This window comes from Coregonus lavaretus (assembly GCF_964263955.1).
Source record: "Coregonus lavaretus genome assembly, chromosome: 5".
In the NCBI taxonomy this organism is placed as follows: Eukaryota; Metazoa; Chordata; class Actinopteri; order Salmoniformes; family Salmonidae; genus Coregonus; species Coregonus lavaretus.
Window position 1 is genome coordinate 27,933,146 of NC_139992.1, and position 20,386 is coordinate 27,953,531.

Sequence of the window (20,386 nt, forward strand, 5' to 3'; positions counted from 1 at the left end):
AACAGGGAGAGGAAAAAAGAGATGGTAGAGATGATAAAGAGAGAGAGAGATAAGGGAGAGAGAGAGTGGTAGAGGGAAATAATGGTATATAGAGTGAGTGCTAATTCAGCACACAGCTGCTTAGTGAACTCAGTGTGAGAGGTCTGTAATGGAATGCTCATACAGACGCCAGAGCCTCCTGTACAATATTAACAGAGCCCAACGTGCGTCATACAGCTCACAGCTGACCCGGGGTGTTTGTGTGCGGCACTCTCTCTCTCAGAGTCCCTCACTCTCTACCTCTCCCACGCTTTTACTATCAGTCTCTCTTTCACTCTAGTGTACTCTGACAGTTCAGTTCAAAGCTCAGTTCAAAGCCAAAGCTCTGGTTGGCGTGACTATGGATACAGCACCATATCACCTCAGAGTATCAGTTTTATATATAACAATGTGTCTGAAAGTGTAAAGAGTCGACTGGTTACTTTGGTGCAAATATAATGTAGATAACTATGCAGCATGCACCTTTCCTACAGTAGGTGTGGCATGAGAATGTGTGAAAAAGGGTTTCGTAGTGCAGTTACTTATCTTTCTCACTCCTCCATGCTAAACAAAGAACACACCAAGGTGTTATGTAAAAGTCTCCAAAACTGAACTCATAACTCTTGCACTGAGTTTCAGTTTGCACATGGTGAAGCCCTAGCATAATGCACACTTCTGGAGAATATAAAATGTTTCAATATCTCTCTCTTAGGCTCTGGGATGGTGTATTGTATTATGTTGTTGTGTTGTACTGTATTGTATTGTATTGTATTGTATTGCTGCATCGTATTGTGTGGTGTTTGTTCTATGTGTTAGTCACTTTGGTAGTTTGCAGTTTTGTGAATAGAACAGAATGTTCTTTCAGCCTTCTTCCTGCACTTTGCCTCAACCCAAAACGTCCACAAATCCTCTGGTATTCACACTACCCCAGCCAGATAATTTGATCTGAGCAATGACGCAAATGTGTGTGTGAACCCATACACACTCAATCATTAAAGGCTGCTTATCTGACTGCAGGGCATGTGTAAACCCCCCTTGTTTAACTCCCATTGGGGCCCTGTGTGTGTGTCCTGCGGCAAGCTCTGCACCAGGTTGAGGCTGTGTACAGATACTGGGCTGCATGCAGGCTCTTGTCTCAGCTTGGTATGAAGAGTTAATGTAGCTCTCTTTAGATTGTGTTTGTAACATTTGAGTCATTCGACCGGAGAAGTAGCTAACCTCCTCTTCACCTCCTCCCCTCTCTTCTGCTTTCAAACAAGGAAACTGAAAAAGAACATTCCTCTGTGTGCTTTCATCGTGATAAGTACTGATAAACTTTTATGGCAGGTTGTGTCTGGAACCTCATTTGAAATCCCACATATTCTGTGTGTGTGTGTGTGTGTGTGTGTGTGTGGTCCCAGATCCCAGAATGCTTTGCAAGATAGTCCAAACTATCAGGCTGGGAATTTCCTCTGAGTCAACCACTGGGCCATCTCTCTCTCTCTCTCTTTCTGTCTCTCTCCATCCCGTAGTAGGTTAGGTGAATTGGGTTAAGGTTAGAATAAGGGTTAGCTAAAATGCTACATTTGTCTCAGACGTGACTCGAACACACAACTTTTGGATTGCTAGATGACTTTTTGTCTAAAGTAACTACTAGACCAGGGTTCCCCAATTAGATTTCCAAAAGGGCCAAATTTGGTCAGGCATGCCAAGCCAAGGGCCAACATGTTTGTTTTTTTGGCGACAGTTTTATGTTTTATCAGTTTTCACTTCTATTGTGATTTTATAATTATTAGTAGTGGTGTTAGGAGTCACATAAGAGAAAAATGAAAAATACTAAATTAGTCCAAAACCAACTATTTAATTATGAAATGCCCCTGGAGCATATTCTGTGCAAACAGTCAGCAAACAAAAAGTCCAGCAAACACATTCACACACACACACACACACACACACACACATACACACACACACACACACACACACACACACACACACAGCGCCCACTTCTGTCTGGAACACCCATGCTTTGGATATCTGCGTTCAGACGGTCTTTCTAAGAGAAGAGACAGAAGGACAAACACAGACAGACAGAGATTTTTAGTTAGGTACTTTTCAAATGTGTTATCAGAATATGCCACATTAGTTTTTAAACTTTTAAAATATGTGAACCAAATAATATCAAGCTGTTAACAACCAAAAGTGTTTGATATTAATGTGACAATATAATTAATTAGCTTTTATTTGTGTATAATTTTTTTATTGCTGTGTATTAAGTTTTAAATTTGACTAACTAGTTGGATGCCATTTACTTTTATTTAAGCTGTGTAGCATATTTAGTAGGAAACATGCTATTAAATATGAAATGGTTATTTCATTGTAATTATTATTATACCACAAGAAGATTGAAAAATAGCAAAAAAATAATTGGATCTGGTTCACTCATTAATCAGTGAGAGAAGTGAGAGCGACGGGATGAGGCAACCTTTCTGATGTCAGGCTTGTATTCTGTTGTGGCAATCCTGAGGCACTGTCCAAGATGTGAATTTGAGAGTCTGTTTCTGTCCTGGCTCTTGATAGCATTCATTTAAGAAAATGCTGATTCACAGATGTATGTTGAGGGGAACATCGTGAGTAGGAGCATTGCAATATCTCTGGTGTTTTTAAAACGAGCTTGGGGAACCACGTTGATCCAAAAGTCACTCACCAGTGCAACCTTGTGTTGAGCTTTGAGCAAATCAGATGTTCCCATCTCCAAGATTTCCATCTGAAGAGCAGCCTCATCTATGGAAGGCACCAGCTTTTTGGCCTCTGCAGTCCACTGGCCATCAGCTGACACAGAAAACGTCTGTCTTACGAAGAGAAGGATGTCAGCTGAGAGTTTAGGGGAGCTTTCAAATCTTTCCTTGAAGTTTTCTGCCAGCCTGGACACAAAATCCTTCATTGCTGGATCTTCCTGCATTTTATTCTTCTCACAATGCTCACGCAGACGTGGAAAGTGCAACTTTCTCCCATGAATGTCTCTCTCCAGGAGGTGCAGCTTTGACCGGAAAGCTTCAATCGCCTCATACATGTCAGCAACAGTGTGGTTCTTGCCTTGTAGTCGCAGGTTAAGGTGATTTAGATGAGACATGATGTCACACAAAAAAGTAACATCTGATATCACCTTGTTGTCAGTTAAAAAGCTCAAAAAGTCGCTGGCTTTTTGGCTCTGCAGGCTGGATAAAAATGACACAAGTTCATCACGCAGGTCACACACCCTCTCCAACATTTACATTACATTTTAGTCATTTAGCAGACGCTCTTATCCAGAGCGACTAACAGTTATTGAGTGCATACATTTTTTTTATTTAATTTTTCATATCCCCCGTGGGAATCGAACCCACAACCCTGGCGTTGCAAAAGCCATGCTCTACCAACTGAGCTACATCCCCAACACACGGCCTTTGCTCAGCCAGCGAACGTCATTGTGGAGCAAAAGATCCTTGTGCTCAGCTGACATTTCCTCGAGTAATGCTCTAAAAAGGCGATGCTGCAGACTAGAGCTTTCACAGACAAAGTTAACTAGTCGAGTCACAGTATCCATGGTCTCTTTCATTTTTCCACACAGTTTTGCGCACAAAACTGACTTGTGAATAATGCAGTGAAATGCCAGGAGTGCTGGGTTAACGGCAGAAAGCCTGCTTACCAAGCCCTGGCGGTGTCCACCATTGACAGAGCCCCGTCGGTAACACCAGAGACAATTTTACTCACATCTAAGCCATTCCTTTCGAAGAACTGTGTCAGCTCGTTGAATATTATTTCCCCGGTTGTATGCCCGGGTAGAGAAATCAAACACAGCAGCTCCTCCCGGAATGTCTTCCCATCAAAAAATATTGCGAACACAGACAGCTGTTCCATGTCGGTTCGGTCACAAGACCAGTCTATTGCCAGTGAGAATGCTTCGGTTTTCCTCAAATCTGTGAGTAGACTGGAAAAACACTCCTCCGCTAAAACTTCGACTCTTCTGGTTGCCGTGTTAGCCGACAGCGGCACTTGCTTCAACAGCTCAACAACTTCTTTTTTTATTGGTTCCTCTTGGTTTAAAACTTCGGCAGCCATGTCGATTGCACATTGTTTAATTAACTCTGCATCGGCTAATGGCTTCTTAGCTCTTGCAAGCTTCCAAGAAACGTGTAATGAGGCAGCTGTTGCGCTCTCTTGTGCCGATGTTGTTTTACACATAGTTAAAACCGAGTGCTTGTATGACGTTAACATGCTTGCAATTTTTTGTTTGCGCTGGTCAGATTTTTCTGGGTAGTTTGCATTAAAACTGGCAGCATGAATAGAGTTAAAATGCAGCTTCAGATTGTCCGCTTTGATTACAGCTACAGTCTGCATGCATATTAAGCATGTGGGCTTAGCACTGTTGTGGTCCGGTAAAAAAAAACAATACCTCTCAGTCCAGTCAGTTTTGAACTGACGGTTCTCCTGGTCTACCTTGCGTATCTTGGCGAATGCCATGTTGGTTTGACTAGATTTAGTAATTTTCTTTGAGGAAGTGGTCAGTCCTTTTGATGAAAGAGGGTGTGCGGCTGCGGCTACTGTGTGTGTGTGTGACACTACACTAGGTAGCTAGTCGAGTGGAGACGAGTACGCAAAGCGCACGAAGCACGTCTTACGTATGCACGCGGTAAAGGCCACAGGTCAAGGTGTGGGATAATTTCAAAATAAAGCAGAGCCGCGGATATTAAATTCATGTTTATTATAACAAGTGAATGCCAATGCTGTCAGTGTGGGCCAGACATTTGGCTCTTGCGGGCCGGATCTGGCCCGCGGGCCGCTTATTGGGGTTGGCTGTACTAGACCATTAGAACATATTGTACCTCTTGGAGGTGCTTCGAAATACATATAGTATGTTTCGTATGGCTCTGAGGCAAGGCTGCTCAGACACACATGTTCTCGGGCCATCTCTTCCCAAAATATTGTTTTATCCTCTTTCTACTTCTCTTCATATCTAAAAATGAGGGAAATGGCAACTGGCACACTGTCTATCTGCCTGTCAGTACTATGTACTGTGGTTGATGGACCAGAGGAGCTGTGTCTGTGCTGACTGCAGTAGTCCTGTCCCTCCCTGCAGTGAGCACTGAGTGACCTGGACAGAATTAAAACTTCTCTTCAGCTCAGTTTACACCCATGGACCCACAACATCCCAGAGACACAGGCACGCAGGCCAGCATATCTAAAATGAGACACATATACTACTATAAACACATATACACTTGCACATGTACTGTACTCACACACACACACACACACACACACACACGCATGCATACACACACACACACACACACAGACAGACAGTCACAATAAATCAGTCTGCGTTGTTGTGACACTGTGCGACGGCGAGCTCATTAGTCAGTACAAGGTCGTGTCCACAACAGGCGGCTGGATGGTGATGGATGTGTTGGTAGGGTGGCCTGATCGCTAATAAACAGCATTACTATCACACACACCAGGCCCAGACACACACAGACACACACGCATGCACACATCCACACACACTGGGAACACGCTAAATATGTCCCATTGGGTTATAGGGGAGCTTAGTGAGAAACAGAGCATTGATAGCTCTCCTCCCCACTCTCTAACCAGTGTGATTTGGGGGATGCTTTCATCCTTGACTCTTGGCCTCCCCCTGAATCTTCTGGTTGTCTGTCTGTGACAACGATCATTCCACATGTACACTCAAAAATAATGTGTGTTAAAAACAACCCAATTTGGGTTATTTGGTAACCCATCGCTGGGTAAATATTGGACAGAACACATGCTGGGTTATTTTGATCCAGCCAGTTGGGTTGTGTGACTAACCCAACAAGTTGGGTTGTTGGGATTACCCAAACATGGGTTAATTGGTTGGGTTGACCTTGCAGCTGGGTCTTTATGAATCTAATCCTTATGTTATTTTCAGGAGGCTTGGCTTATTAAGGGTGAGGCTTTCAGTTTGATCTTATTGGCCACCCGTGAGAGTCAATGTAATTCCTTTTCATCATGTTAAGTTTACGTGCTTCAAATTGATATGTTCCTTAAATATTTTTGCATTTCACAAATTCTTCTATAATATGAAGAGTATTTATTACATATTATATATAATAAGGTATACCAACTTATTGCATAATAAGGTATGCCACCTTATTGTATCCCAACAATGGCATTTACATAGACTTAGGGAACTCATACACTCTGTAAGCGTCATTGAAGCTAAAAAGCTAAAAAATGTTAAATGTTCGATCTAATAAGGGTGAATCATGGTTGGTTAGCCCACTGTCGTGTTCCCTCGCTCCCTCCCACCCACCCACCCACCCACCCACACACCCACACACCCACCCACACACCCACACACACACCCACCCACCCACCCACACACACACCCACACACACCCTCCCACACATGGGTCCCTGTCAGCCGTCAGCCGTCTGTCACTGTCTGCTGCCTTATGAGTAATATGCCACGTTCAAAACAACCGGGAACTCTGAAAAATACGAGGTCAAATCATGACGTCAGTGATCTTCAGGTTGGAAAGTCGGAGCTCTAGAAAGAGGCCTGAGTTCCCGAGTTGAAATTCCAAGTTGGATGACCGTTCAAATCGATTTTTCCCAGTCTGGGCTAGTTTTTTCCAGAGTTCCCAGTTGTTTTGAACGCAATGAAGTCTGAAGTCGGAGATTTCCGAGTTCCCAGTTCCCAGTAGTTTTGAATGCGGCAATAGACACACAGCATCATCACCAAGCGTCATCATCGCATCATCACAGCGAGCATCATCAATGTGCGTCATCACCAGGGGGAAGGGGACGATGTGATTCCTTGTCTGGCCCTCTAAATATGGCGTTAAAAACGTTGAAGTAGTTTTCTAGGGAATATTTTCAGCTTCAGCTTTCCATGTCATCCATTTTGATTTAATATTCTAGTGGTTGTTAGTCAGCCTGCTTTTGATTAATACATATTAGCATGTATTATCATATGACTAAAGCCTTGTTTATACCTGGTGCGAACATACATCCTTTGTCCTGATCTTATCCACATTCTGATTGTGCCCACATTGTTGCATCTACACATGCTAGTAAAATGTGTCTCTTATCTGTCCACTTTATCTGCATTGTGGTCCCTTCCTGTATGCACATTATTTGACAGATATTGTTTCAAAATAATATTTATTTATTTTAAGACATATTGACGCCATAAGTCAATGGCGAATTGGGTTAAGGTTATATATCACATGTCAATGATTTTAGACGGCGGAATAATGATCATTTAAATGGTTTCACTGTGAAGAGTCTGTCTAAGTGTCTGACTACCTCAGGAGGTGGTCAGGAAGATCAAATTTTCAAATAAATCAAATGTTATTTATAAAGCCCTTTTTACATCAGCAGATGTCACAAAGTGCTACGCAGAAACCCAGACTAAAACCCCAAACAGCAAGCAATGCAGATGTAGAAGCACGATGGCTAGGAAAAACTCCCTAGAAAGGCAGAAACCTAGGAAGAAACCTAGAGAGGAACCAGGCTCTGAGGGGTGGTCAGTCCCCTTCTGGCTGTGCCGGGTGGAGATTATAACAGTACATGGCCATTAAGGCCAGATTTTTCTCCAAGATGTTCAAACGTTCATGGATGGTTGTAGAGGTTGCAACAGGTCAGTACATCAGGAGTAAATGTCAATTGGCTTTTCATAGCCGGGCATTTAGAGGTTGAACTAGCAGGTGCGGTAGAGAGAGAGAGTTGAAAACAGCACGTCTGGAACAAGGTAGTGATGTGTATTTTTTAATGGACTATGAGATAAAACTGGGTTAATCATGAACATAGAGTTAGAATTTTGTGTTACTGGGCCAGGAATTTAATTGGGTAATTTCATTGTGTATGTGGGGGTAAAGAGGCAATCTGACCTAGGGTCAAATTGCTCGCTTTTACTTAAATCCATGGCTGTCCTATCTTATCAAAGACTGGAACTAGCCTGTGGCATTTTGTCTCTCTCGGCACCAGAGTTGAACAGAGTTTGGGCTAAACCTTTGTCTCTCCTTGGCTATCTTCTTGATAGATTACAGCATGAAGGGGGGTTTGTGTAGGTTTCAAGGATTCAGGGACCTGTCATGTCCAACAATCGGTCTTCAGGTCAAGCCCGGGAGAGCTGGGGTTGAACAGAGTTTAAACTAAACATGAGTGTTTTTGCAAGATAAGGGATTGATTGAGTGTATTACTATTGATTCTGAACTGAATGAAAGTTGAATGTAGCCACCACCATAGACAATGGGAGTGGGCGGAGCAATAAAAGAGCGGGAAACTGAGAAGGGAGGGATTTAAAGCTAGGGTGTGTGGAGGCCACTATATAAGATGGAGGGAGAGAAGAAGAGGGGGTGCCACTCTGCAGACCGGCATCGGCTTTGTTGAAACTCTAATAAAGTCATATCTTGATGCAACAAAAACTCTGTAAGAACTTTGATTGTTAATAAAGTATAGTGATGAATTTCCACAACAGTAGCACGTCCAGTGAACAGGTCAGGGTTTCATAGCCGCAGGCAGAAGAGTGGAAACTGGAGCAGCAGCACGACCAGGTGGACTGGGGACAGCAAGGCGTCATCAGGCAAGGTAGTCCTGAGGCATGGTCCTAGGGCTCAGGTCCTCCGGGATGGGAGGGAGAGAGGGACACCGGATAAGATAAGACAGGAGGACACCGGATAAGACAGGAGAATAACACCAAATATAACAGACTGACCCTAGCCTCCCGGCACATAGACTATTGCAGCATAGATACTGGAGGCTGAGAAAGGGGGGGTCAGGAGACACTGTGGCCCCGTCCGACGATACCCCCGGACAGGGCCAACCAGTTAGGATATAACCCCACCCACTTTGCCAAAGCACAGCCCCCACACCACCAGATGGATATCAACAGACCACCAACCTACTACCCTGAGACAAGGCTGAGTATAGCCCACGAAGATCACAATCTGATCACAATGCATCTTTTAATATTCTACACTGTCAAAAAATGTGGGCAAAATCAGATTGTGGACTTCAGATTAGGGCAAAGCATGCATGTTAGAAACAGGTATAAACGGGGCTTAAGACATTTACACTAAATTACGACCAACAACTGGAATTCATGTTTATTCATGTTTTATTCAAATAAATTAGCCACATAAAGAAACAATATTTATTTTCATATAACATTCATACAAACACACACACACAGTCAAGTAGCAAATCAGGAAAATCATAACGCATATTTCTTAATATCCAACATTTTACCAAATAGGACATCTTACAGATCTGCGTCAAAAAGGTTCTTAGTGTTTCAATAGTTTGGTCAAACTAAGTTTGTGAAGATATATTCATTGTAAAGTGAAATGCTTATTTTTTTCTTCAATACAGCAAGTTAAATCAAAGTAGCAAAACTGGGTCTTATGGGCCCACCCGTTTTCTCTTTGTGCTGATTGGAGGAAAGAGGGTTACTCTGATCGTAGGGGGTTTGTTCTGAAGAAGGCACAAGCGCTGTTGGTGAGTGTAATCAAGCAAAATCTAATGTCATTAAGAAATATTAACACTGCTTATTTCAGAGAGAAATCTATCAAACAACTTTTAAGCTTCAGGCTTCCAACACTTTTCCTCTTCAACATGTTGTTCAAAAGAAGACCACTTCAAAGATATGGTCAAACTAACCAAAATAACAAAGGTGCACAGCTATCATGGTGGAAACAGCTGAAGTAAATGGTGGTGTTTCAAACACATTCTCTAAAAATAAATAGGCCTAACACATACACCCAAGTACGTTGTATTTACCTCTAGCTAGCGACCTCTACCACCTACGGCCAATTCATTGAGAAAACTCACATTGCAGCAAAAATTATTGTAGTGCTACAAGTTGTTTTCCATTTTCTTTTCTTCTTTTCTTAGAAAAATACAAATACAGCCATGGTCCTGGAACCCAACTGCTAGGGGAATCTTCAACACATTAGCATCTTGTGGCAGAAGCAGCTTGCTCATAGCATGAGCTACACAGAGTACACCATGAAAGCACTAGCTAGCTAGCATTTTGAGTTGCTGGAAAGTAAGCAGTGCTTCTTTCTCTTACTCTGCTCTCTCTTTGGCTTATCTCTAGTTCTGCCATTGTACAATGGCAGAGGCAACTGTGTTGTCAAGAGGAAAAGCACTATGAAATGGTTTGGGTCCTTTCTTTTACACCTATTCATATCTATGTTCATGTTCAACAAAAACAGAAGCGTTCTAGTCCCTGATCTACTCAGCTAGCGCCCTCTGAAGGTACCAGCAGGCAGGTAATGTACGATCCTATGTCAGCTCTTTATTTCTAATTTCCTCTGCATTTCAATGTGAAATATTGCACTATAGTCCCAAAGTCTTTGTTCTGGCTATGTGAAAGCAGTACAGCATATAGCCTACACACAGCCTTCACATCAAGTGAAAAGTAAAGTGGTTAAAGTCACTGATAGGGAATGACATCATGCTCATAGGTCTTCAGGGTCTTAAGTTTAGACAGTGTTTCCACATTTTTGGGACTTGGTTGCCTGAGAAGGTAATGATTAAACAGCAAAATAGCATGATCGAGGATTCCTCGCCATAAGGACATAAAAACAGAGGGAATATGATTAGAAAGTAACCATACATAAGTATAAATTATCAATTGAAATCAACCTTTTTTTAAGGCACACACACACACACACACTGCTTGCTTATAGCAGTACCTATTGTGCTTTAGACACTCAGCAAGTAAATTTTTTCTTCCATTTCGGCTGATCAAGATGTACCAGGTTTTTATCTTCTTCTGTGGTAAAAGCAGCATTAGCTCAGCTAGAATCTTGCACAAACAAATCACAGTTTGTGAAATCACTATAACATTGTGTTCAAAGATTGTTTGGAAGATTAGAATAGTTCTGATGCTGCATGCGTGTAGGATTGCCACAAAGTAATATCAAAAAAATAAAGTAAAAAACAATGAAATGTAGTAAAGGTCTGTATACAGTAAGCAAAAATGGAAAAGACAAAATCAGGAAGACTGGATCCTCCTGTTTTCAAACAAACAAAAAAACAGAAAAAACTCACAACTGTTGAAATAAGTCTTACATGACCTAGTCTGGTTCATTGATACCAGTCCTCATTGTTTTTTCAAGACTAGTCCTTCACACACCCCTCCAGAGAAGGAGATGGGTGAGTTGGGGTCCCCATTAGGGAGAAAGGACAGGTACAGGGGTCCCCTGTTGCGTTGAGGGGGTCCCAGACCTTTTTGTTTCTCTGGGGGGGTTCGAAAAGAACTAAGAGCCATCTCCCCAAAGTTTTGTTATTGCTTAATTGTCAGCTTATGTGATCACACACAGATACACACACCTAGATGTGAGTGTTTGCATGTTGTTCAAGAGAGTTTAGATTTGTCACTTGCATCTGTTTTTTTTTTATCTGTCCACTCTATAATGAGTTTTTCATAGAGTTTGTTTTTCTCCCCAATTGTTCTCTTTTCACAATTAGGACGATCTGTTCTGTCATCCTATCATCTTATTCTCGTCATCTGATGATCTGTGAGTAACTCCACAGCTCAAAGTTCTGTTCCCACTGTCAAAAAGTGCTCACCCTTCCTGTCCATCAGTGATGACATCACCATTACATTTTTCCTCAGGTTGCCATACTGAACAAGTACTCTGGTCCAGTAGGAATTTGTTGTTTCCTGTTTCTCCTTTCTTTCTCTCCATTACTTCACCATCACACAGCTGCTCAGCTGTCCAGCCCGGCTCAGCTCCTGCATCTCAGACTCTCTCCCGGAGGCTGAATCCAGGCTCCACCTCCCCTGCCTGACCATGAGGGGGAAGGGGCCCTGGGTGAAGGCCTGGTTCTGGGCCTGGGGTTGGTAGTGGAGGTTGGTCTGGGGATAGAGGCTGGGTTGCTGGCTGATGTGCAGGCGAGCCTCGAGGAGGTAAGCAGCGGAGGCCACGGGGGAGAGGGAGGAAGAGGAGGCGCAGTAGGAGGATGATGATGAGGAGCAGGAGGAAGAGGAGCCATAGGAGGAGGAAGATGACTCCAGAGGCTGCTGCCAGAAGGCGTGCTGGAGAGCCAGGGGGCTCTGGTGTAGGGACAGGTGTTGAGGTTCCTCCTGGAGGAGGGAGGGGGTGGGTGTGTCAAACAGGGTAGAGGGGGCAAAGACAGAGGTGGGGGAGGGGGGCTGCTGCTGGGACAGGAAGAACAGGGGGTTCTGGGTAGATGCTGACTGAGGAGCCTGGGGCTGGTGCTGTATCTGGAGCATTCTGTAAATAGAGACAGAGAGGAGGGGTTAGAATTGCACTTACTGTGACTATGTGGCTGTGATTATATTTATGTGCAGGTGTGTGTGTGTGTCTGTGTGTGTGTCCCCATCTTACCTTTGCTGGTGCAGAACTTCCTCCAGCATGCTGCAGTGCTCATTGATGGTGGGGCCTATTGATCCCCGGCTGCCACGGCTACTGTGGTCGGAGGTCAGAGGACAGACCTGCCTTGCCAGACCATTGATCTTATTCAGACCCAGAAGACCCTTAGTGCGCGTGTTCTTCCTCAGCTGTTGGCGGAAGGCTTTCAGACCTGGGGAGGCGCACAGAGGGGATCGGTTAAATGCTGTTAGGCCTGATACATTTCCTTGTAGTGATGATGATGATGATGATGTGAATGATACATACTGTATGTAATGGTTATAAACTGACATCACCCATACCTTGTGTGAGGGAGGTGTCAGAGGCTCTGCGGCCCTCCTGGAAGCTGGAAGCCTGGGCCTGGGGGAGTAGGTGAGAGAAGAGGGCCGGGTGGGTACCGGCAGGGACCAGCGCCCTGGGGCCAGTCCCAGAGGCTGTCATGGCTGACAGGCCCCCCACAGGGGGGCGCAGGGCAGGGTTGGGGGTGGACAAGGACTTCAGACAGCTGTCAGACGATGCACCGTCGGAGAGGCTGACCACGATGCAGGGGGGGTTGCACTCGTGGAAGTGAGGGGAGACCTCGGCCAGGGTGTGTCGCCGGGAGGTGGTGGTGGGCAGGATGAGGGGTGAGCAGGTGTGTGTGACCTCCTCCTCCTCCAAGTCACGGGGCCGCACCTCCTCACTGATGCTGGTCTCCAGCAGGCTGTTTGGGGAGATGGAGCGGTTACACAGCTGTCGGTTCAGACTGGCTTCCACCGGGAACATCACACGCTGGAACAATGCACTTTGGTCATATTCCATCTCTGAGTGCATGGGAGGTGTGGTCTTGCACTGAATGGGGTAGGCTGAAGTTCTGAAGCTGTCCTCCATGATGACCTCTGGGGTACCGGAGTCGGAGGTGCTCCTGGGTTTCTGGGTCCGGGGCCCACACTGGCGACTGAGCTGCAGGGCCCGGTGTTCCCTGTCCCTCTCCAACAGCAGGTAGTAGATGGCAGAGAAGTGGTTGTAGCTGCTGCTCAGCAGAGACTGGGGCAAAAGACAAGGACTTGTTAGTCAGCCATTTTGGTTAAAAGGGTGTCATAATAAAGGACTGTATTAGCCATCTTTTTACTCTCCTCTCCCTGTTTCTCTCATTCTCTATTTCTTTCTTTATTTCTCTGTCAGACAGGAAACACACACGGACACACGCTCTGCGCCCGTCACTTTGTGCTCACTCAGTCTGATCTACTGAGAGACTCCTGTTGGAGCTCGTCTCCTCAGTGCTCAGTGTCAGCCTTTAAAAGCAGATGCCAGTTATCCCCCTAATTCTCCCTACAAAACGAGTAGTAAGCCCACCAGGCATACAGGGATCCAGGGTGGGTTTGACTGTGGTGCCTGCCTGGGAGGCAGCATAACATACCACCTGCTCTACTACCAGACATGACTAACTGTCTCAAAGCCCCACCACTTTCAACCCAGTACCCAACCCCATTAGCTGTTTCTACAGTGTACTTCAAATACTGTATTCCTATGACACTAGTGATACTCTGTATAAACTACTATATAACCTATAACCTATAACCTGTAATCTATATAACAACGCAGCTCCACTCACTCATTACCCTCTTCTAATCCTCCTTCCATGATGATAACACCAATCAACCAATCAGCCAATTAACAAATCAACCAATCCTCCACTCACCTCGATGGTCCTCTGGCGGTCGATGCCCAGGGTTTGCATGATGCCTAGGACGGACTCGCTGTAGTCCCCCAGGTTGGAGTTGTAGTCTGTGAGGGGCAGTGCCATGCTGAGGGTCTGGTTAGGAGCTGTGGGGTCGGCCAGCATCCAGCGGTGCTGCTTGATCTGGGCCACACTGATCCTCTTGGCTGGGTCCACCACCAGCATCTTACGGATCAAGTTCTCACAGTCTGGGGGGAAAAGAGTGGGAGGGAGAGAGAAGGAGGATGGAGGGAGGGAGGGAAAGAGGTAGAAGGGAAAGCAAGGTCATTCTCTGATGCTATAGCGTGTGCTTTTATTTAATATAAACAGTAAAGCTATCAATCCCAATCACACTTTGAAATGTTTCACTGTGTTGTTGCCATGGTGATGTGTACCTTGAGACATGAAGAAGGGGATTCTGAAGCGCCCCTCTGTGACTCTCTGTCTGAGGGCGGGGAGGCTGGGCCCGTCGAACGGAAGGGATCCGCACACGAGAACGTACAGAACCACACCCAAACTCTGTAGAGGAGAGATAGACCAGGAGGAGAACATCAACAAATGGTCTCTCCCTCTACTTCTGTATTCATTTGTTTGACATGAAAATGGTAGAACTTGGTTTCAAAACGCTACGTTTATTGTCATGAATCTTGCCCTGTAGGCAGAACTGAGCGATTTTTGCTAGATAGGCCAGCTGCAAAGTCAAAATTTGCTATATTGTAAAATATTCATGGAAAACAAAAAATAGCTTTTTGGTATTTATTTATGATTAGGGTTAGGCATTAGGGTTAGCAGTGTGGTTAAGGTTAGGGTTAAGGTTAGGGTTATATGCTGACTAGACAGGGCACGTGCGTGCATCCGCCATCGCGCACATATTGATTTTGTCCATCCACATCAGACGCAATCAGGACACGCAGGTTGAAATATCAAAACATACTCTGAAGCAGGTCGAAACAGGTCGAAACACATAAAACATTAATGGACATTTAGCTGGCTAGCTTGCTGTTGCTAGCTAATTTGTCCTGGGATATAAACATTGGGTTGTTATTGTACCTGAAATGCACAAGGTCCTTTTTTTTGGATCTTTGTAGAATTTTGACCCATTTTGAGCCACACAAAATCTGCAGATAAAAGGGGAAACCTAGTTAGTTTCTAGTAAACTCTCCTCCTTCAGGCTTCTTCTTCTTTTGTGGACTTTATATGGCGGTTGGCATACAACTTTAAGGTGCATTACCCCCACCAACTGGACTGGAGTGTGGACCTCAGTTCATCTTTCAATCACCCACGTGGGTATATGCTCCTAAAAACCAATGAGGAGATGGGAGAGACGGGACATGCAGCGCGTCAAAAATAGAACCAAGTTCTATTTTAGCGCCTAGATACGCAGACGCTCATTGATGTGCGCGAGCAATTGAAATTATTGAATAACATGTATGTGTACATTTATTTTGCAAAGCTTGCAAACGCAATGCAGGCGGTGTGGTCAGCATGTTAGGTTTAAAATCAGATCTTATGACTTTGTGACTGTGCCAGCTTGTGACCACTCTGCAGAGCTGTCTCCAGGGCAAGATTCATGACAATAAATCCCAACCTGCAGACGTCCCTCAATCCCCAGTTGTGCCCTGGACACCATATGTGAATTGCTTGCCCCCTATCTATTCTCAGAGTTCGTACTGCTTGGTGACCTAAACTGCGATATGCTTAACACCCCGGCCGTCCTACAATCTAAACTAGATGCCCTCAATCTCACACAAATCATCAAGGAACCTACCAGGTACAACCCTAAATCCGTAAACATGGGCACCCTCATAGATATCATCATGACTAATTTACCCTCTAAATACACCTCCGCTGTCTTCAACCAGGATCTCAGCGATCACTGCCTCATTGCCTGTGTCCGTAATGGGTCCGCGGTCAAACGACCACCCCTCATCACTGTCAAACGCTCCCTAAAACACTTCAGCAAGCAGGCCTTTCTAATTGACCTGGCCCGGGTATCCTGGATGGATATTGACCTCATTCCGTCAGTAGAGTTTGCCTGGATGTTCTTCAAAAGTGCTTTCCTCTCCATCTTAAATAAGCATGCCCCATTCAAAAAATTCAGAACTAAGAACAGATATAGCCCCTGGTTCACCCCAGACTTGACTGCCCTTGACCAGCACAAAAACATAATGTGGCATACTGCATTAGCATCAAACAGCCCCCACGATATGCAACTTTTCAGGGAAGTCAGGAACCAATATACACAAGCAGTTAGGAAAGCAAAGGCTAGCTTTTTCAAACAGAAATGTGCACCCTGTAGCACTAACTCCAAAAAGTTTTGGGACACTGTAAAGTCCCAGCTACCCACTGCACTGAGGCTAGGAAACACTGTCACCACCGATAAATCGACGATAATCGAGAATTTCAATAAGCATTTTGCTACGGCTGGCCATGCTTTCCACCTGGCTACCCCTACCCCGGCCACCAGCTCTGCACCCTCCGCTGCAACTTGCCCATGCCCCCCCCCCCCCCGCTTCTCCTTCACCCAAATTCAGATAGCTGATATCCTGAAAGAGCTGCAAAATCTGGACCCCTACAAATCAGCTGGGCTAGACAATCTGGACCCTTTCTTTCTAAAAATGTGCCGCCGAAATTGTCGCAACCCCTATTACTAGCCTGTTCAACCTCTCTTTCGTATCGTCTGAGATCCCCAGAGATTGGAAAGCTGCCACAGTCATCCCCCTCTTCAAAGGGGGTGACACTCTAGATCCAAACATTACAGACCTATTTCCATCCTGCCCTGCCTTTCGAAAGTATTTGAAAGCCAAGTTAACAAACAGATCACCGACCATTCCGAATCCCACCGTACCTTCTCCGCTATGCAATCTGGTTTCCAAGCTGGTCATGGGTGCACCTCAGCCACGCTCAAGGTCCTAAACGATATAATAACTGCGATCGATAAAAGACAGTACTGTGCAGCCGTCTTCATCGACCTGGCCAAGGCTTTTGACTCTGTCAATCACTGCATTTTATTGGCAGACTAAATAGCCTTGGTTTCTCAAATGACTGCCTCGCCTGGTTCACCAACTACTTCTCAGATAGAGTTCAATGTGTCAATTCGGAGGGCCTGTTGTCTGGACCTCTGGCAGTCTCTATGGGGGTGCCACAGGGTTCAATTCTCGGGCCGACTCTATTCTCTGTGTATATCAATGATGTCGCTCTTGCTGCTGGTGACTCTCAGATCCACCTCTACGCAGACGACACCATTTTGTATACATCTGGCCCTTCATTGGACACTGTGTTAACAAACCTCCAAACGAGCTTCAATGCCATACAACACTCCTTCCGTGGCCTCCAACTGATCTTAAACGCTAGTAAAACTAAATGCATGCTCTTCAATCAAACGCTGCTTGCACCCGCACGCCCGACTAGAATCACTACTCTCGGCAGGTCTGACTTAGAATATGTGGACAACTACAAATACCTAGGTGTCTGGTTAGACCGTAAACTCTCCTTCCAGACTCAAATTAAGTATCTCCAATCCAAAGTTAAATCTAGATTCGGCTTCCTATTTCGCAACAAAGCCTCCTTCACTCATGCTGACTATCCTACCGATCCTTGACTTCGGCGATGTAATTTACAAAATAGCTTCCAACACTCTACTCAGGCAAATTGGATGTAGTCTATCACAGTGCCATCTGTTTTGTCACCAAAGCCCCATATACTACCCACCATTGTGACCTGTACGCTCTCGTTGGCTGGCCCTCACTAAATATTCGTCGCCAAACCCACTGGCTCCAGGTCATTTATAAATCACTTCTAGGCAAATCCCCGCCTTCTCTTAGATCATTGGTCACCATAGCAACACCCACCCGTAGTATGCGTTCCAGCAGGTATATCTCACTGGTCATCCCCAAAGCCAACACCTCCTTTGGCAGCCATTCCTTCCAGTTCCCTGCTGCAAATGACTGGAACGAACTGCAAAAATCTATGAAGCTGGAGACACTTATCTCCCTCACTAACTTTAAGCATCAGTTGTCAGAGCAGCTTACCGATCACTGCACCTGTACACAGCCCATCTGTAATTAGCCCACCCAACTACCTCATCCCCATATTGTTATTTACATTGTTATTTATTTTGCTCATTTGCACCCCAGTATCTCTATTTGCACATCATCTTCTGCACATCTATCACTCCAGTGTTAATACTAAATTGTAAATATTTTGCACTATGGCCTATTTATTGCCTTACCTCCATAACTTACTACATTTGCACACACTGTATATAGATTTTCTATTGTGTTATTGACTGTACGTTTTGTTTATTCCATATGTAACTCTGTGTTGTTGTTGTTTTTATCGCACTGCTTTACTTTATCTTGGCCAGGTCGCAGTTGTAAATGAGAACTTGTTCTCAACTGGCTTACCTGGTTAAATAAAGGTTAAATAAAAATAAATAAATAAATAAAACACCTGCGTTCAAAACATGGGTAGCCATGTTGTGTGCGGTTTCCCTGTGAGCCCTTACCCAGATATCCAACTGTGGCCCTTCGTACTCCTTCCCCTCGAACACCTCGGGTGCTGCATAGGGAGGGCTGCCACACCACGTAGACAGGGGCTCGCCTGAGTTGTAGAAGTTTCCGAATCCAAAGTCTGAATGGGAGGGAGAGAGAGATCGACTTGTTAGTGAAACTCATGATTATTTGTGTGTGTTTGTGTGTGGGTGCCCATGTGTGTGCTAGCGTGTGCGTGCGTGTGTGTTTGTTTGTGTGTGTGTTTACTGACTACAGACTGTCACACTGGGCCTTTGCGGCATCAGATCAGCCCTGCTCTGATCCTACTATTTTACCCTGAAGAATCCTCTAATTCTTGGCAGTTGGCACTTCATTAGCACAGACCCAGTGATGCATGGCTTCTCTTTAGTAGAGAAATGTAGCTGTCTGAACATCAGTAGGGAACCATCAAGGACAGAGGGTAGTCTACTATCTGTTATCACAGACTCACCGGCCAGTTTGATATTCATATTGGCATCCAGCAGCAGATTCTCAGTCTTGAGGTCACGGTGAACGATGTGGTGTCTGTGGCAGTAGTCCACCGCCATCAGGATTTGCCAGAACTTCTTCCGTGCCTCGTCCTCGCTCATGCGCCCATTTGAGGTCAAGTAGTCTAGAGGAAGAAAGGGAGAAAAGAAGAGAGGGGGCCAGTTAAGATTCAGAGAACCAAATAAGGACTGTAAATCCTGGGTAAGAGAGGATCTTGATATCTATTTGACCCCTTTTATTACGTAAAATCAAACAGCCCAACCCAGTTTACAACAATGGGGATATTGAATTTGGTCCTCACCGAACATCTCTCCATTTTTGGCGTATTCTGTCACAATATACAGCATATCTTTAGTCTCCATAACCTAAGAGGAATACAAAGAGAGACAATGGAGAGAGGTTAGCAAGAAGTAGCCTACACACAAATGCACATAAACATACAGTGATAACGTGAGGAAAGAGGACTTTCCACTGTAAAGGCTGCTGTAAGTGTTTTAGCAGAGCCAGGACTGGGCACTGGGGACGTTTTCTGGACACCTTATTTTTCCACTGACCACACTTCCTCCTGCCTGTTCCATAACTCCTCTCATTCACACACACATACACACACGACACGCTGACTTTCCATGATATGCACTGTTGCATAACAGAGCTGACAGGCACTTCCTGCATGCTCTTTATTTATAGGATATGAACACAGAAACAGTTCAAACCAGTATTCCCACTAAGACTGTGTTGTCTTTCATTAGTTTTCAACAGAAACCAAATCTCTTTAATTCTGGGAATGAAAAAGAAAAGTTCAGACACAAAGGTCGAGCTTGTGTATCGAGAACCCATCACCACCGCAAAGACAAAAATAAAAAGAAGGAAAGACGCAATGTCCCATCCCCTTCCTGGAACTCCCCAAAACTTCTCAGGGCCAGGAGAGCCCTCGGGGACCAAACATTGTGGGAGTGTTGTGTCACTACCACATCTGAAGAAAAGACTGATAAACATCGCTGCCAGGACTCAATAAACCAACACCTAAAGCTATGTCACACATTTTATAGCCTCATTTCATTTCCAACCCAGTTTCTCTTTGACTTTTCTAACTCTGTGAGAGACAGTGAGGTGTTGGGCAGCAGTAATATTTAGGGAGGCACAGAGGCTCCCATACAGGGAGTAATCTATAGTCTTTATCTGAGAGATGAGCACCACTCTGTGTCCCTCTCACCTAGAGGTGCTGCTGGTGTCATACAGGCTTCCAGAGAAGT

The 20,386-nt window shown here is 44.8% G+C and overlaps 1 protein-coding gene across 1 annotated transcript in view; it reads right to left on the reverse strand.

The window, feature by feature from the left end:
- Positions 1 to 9,127: 9,127 nt before the first annotated feature.
- LOC311129637 (serine/threonine-protein kinase SIK2-like) overlaps positions 9,128 to 20,386 on the reverse strand; it is a 17,347-nt gene continuing 6,088 nt past the window's right edge. Inside the window, exons 4-11 of the mRNA XM_084161987.1 lie at positions 19,435 to 19,498; positions 19,096 to 19,257; positions 18,620 to 18,744; positions 14,508 to 14,631; positions 14,095 to 14,321; positions 12,716 to 13,439; positions 12,390 to 12,585; positions 9,128 to 12,275 (exon numbers count right to left, since the gene is read on the reverse strand). Coding sequence (XP_084018113.1) covers positions 11,726 to 12,275; positions 12,390 to 12,585; positions 12,716 to 13,439; positions 14,095 to 14,321; positions 14,508 to 14,631; positions 18,620 to 18,744; positions 19,096 to 19,257; positions 19,435 to 19,498 — 2,172 coding nt within the window. The 3' untranslated portion in view covers positions 9,128 to 11,725. The remainder of the gene's footprint in view (positions 12,276 to 12,389; positions 12,586 to 12,715; positions 13,440 to 14,094; positions 14,322 to 14,507; positions 14,632 to 18,619; positions 18,745 to 19,095; positions 19,258 to 19,434; positions 19,499 to 20,386) is intronic.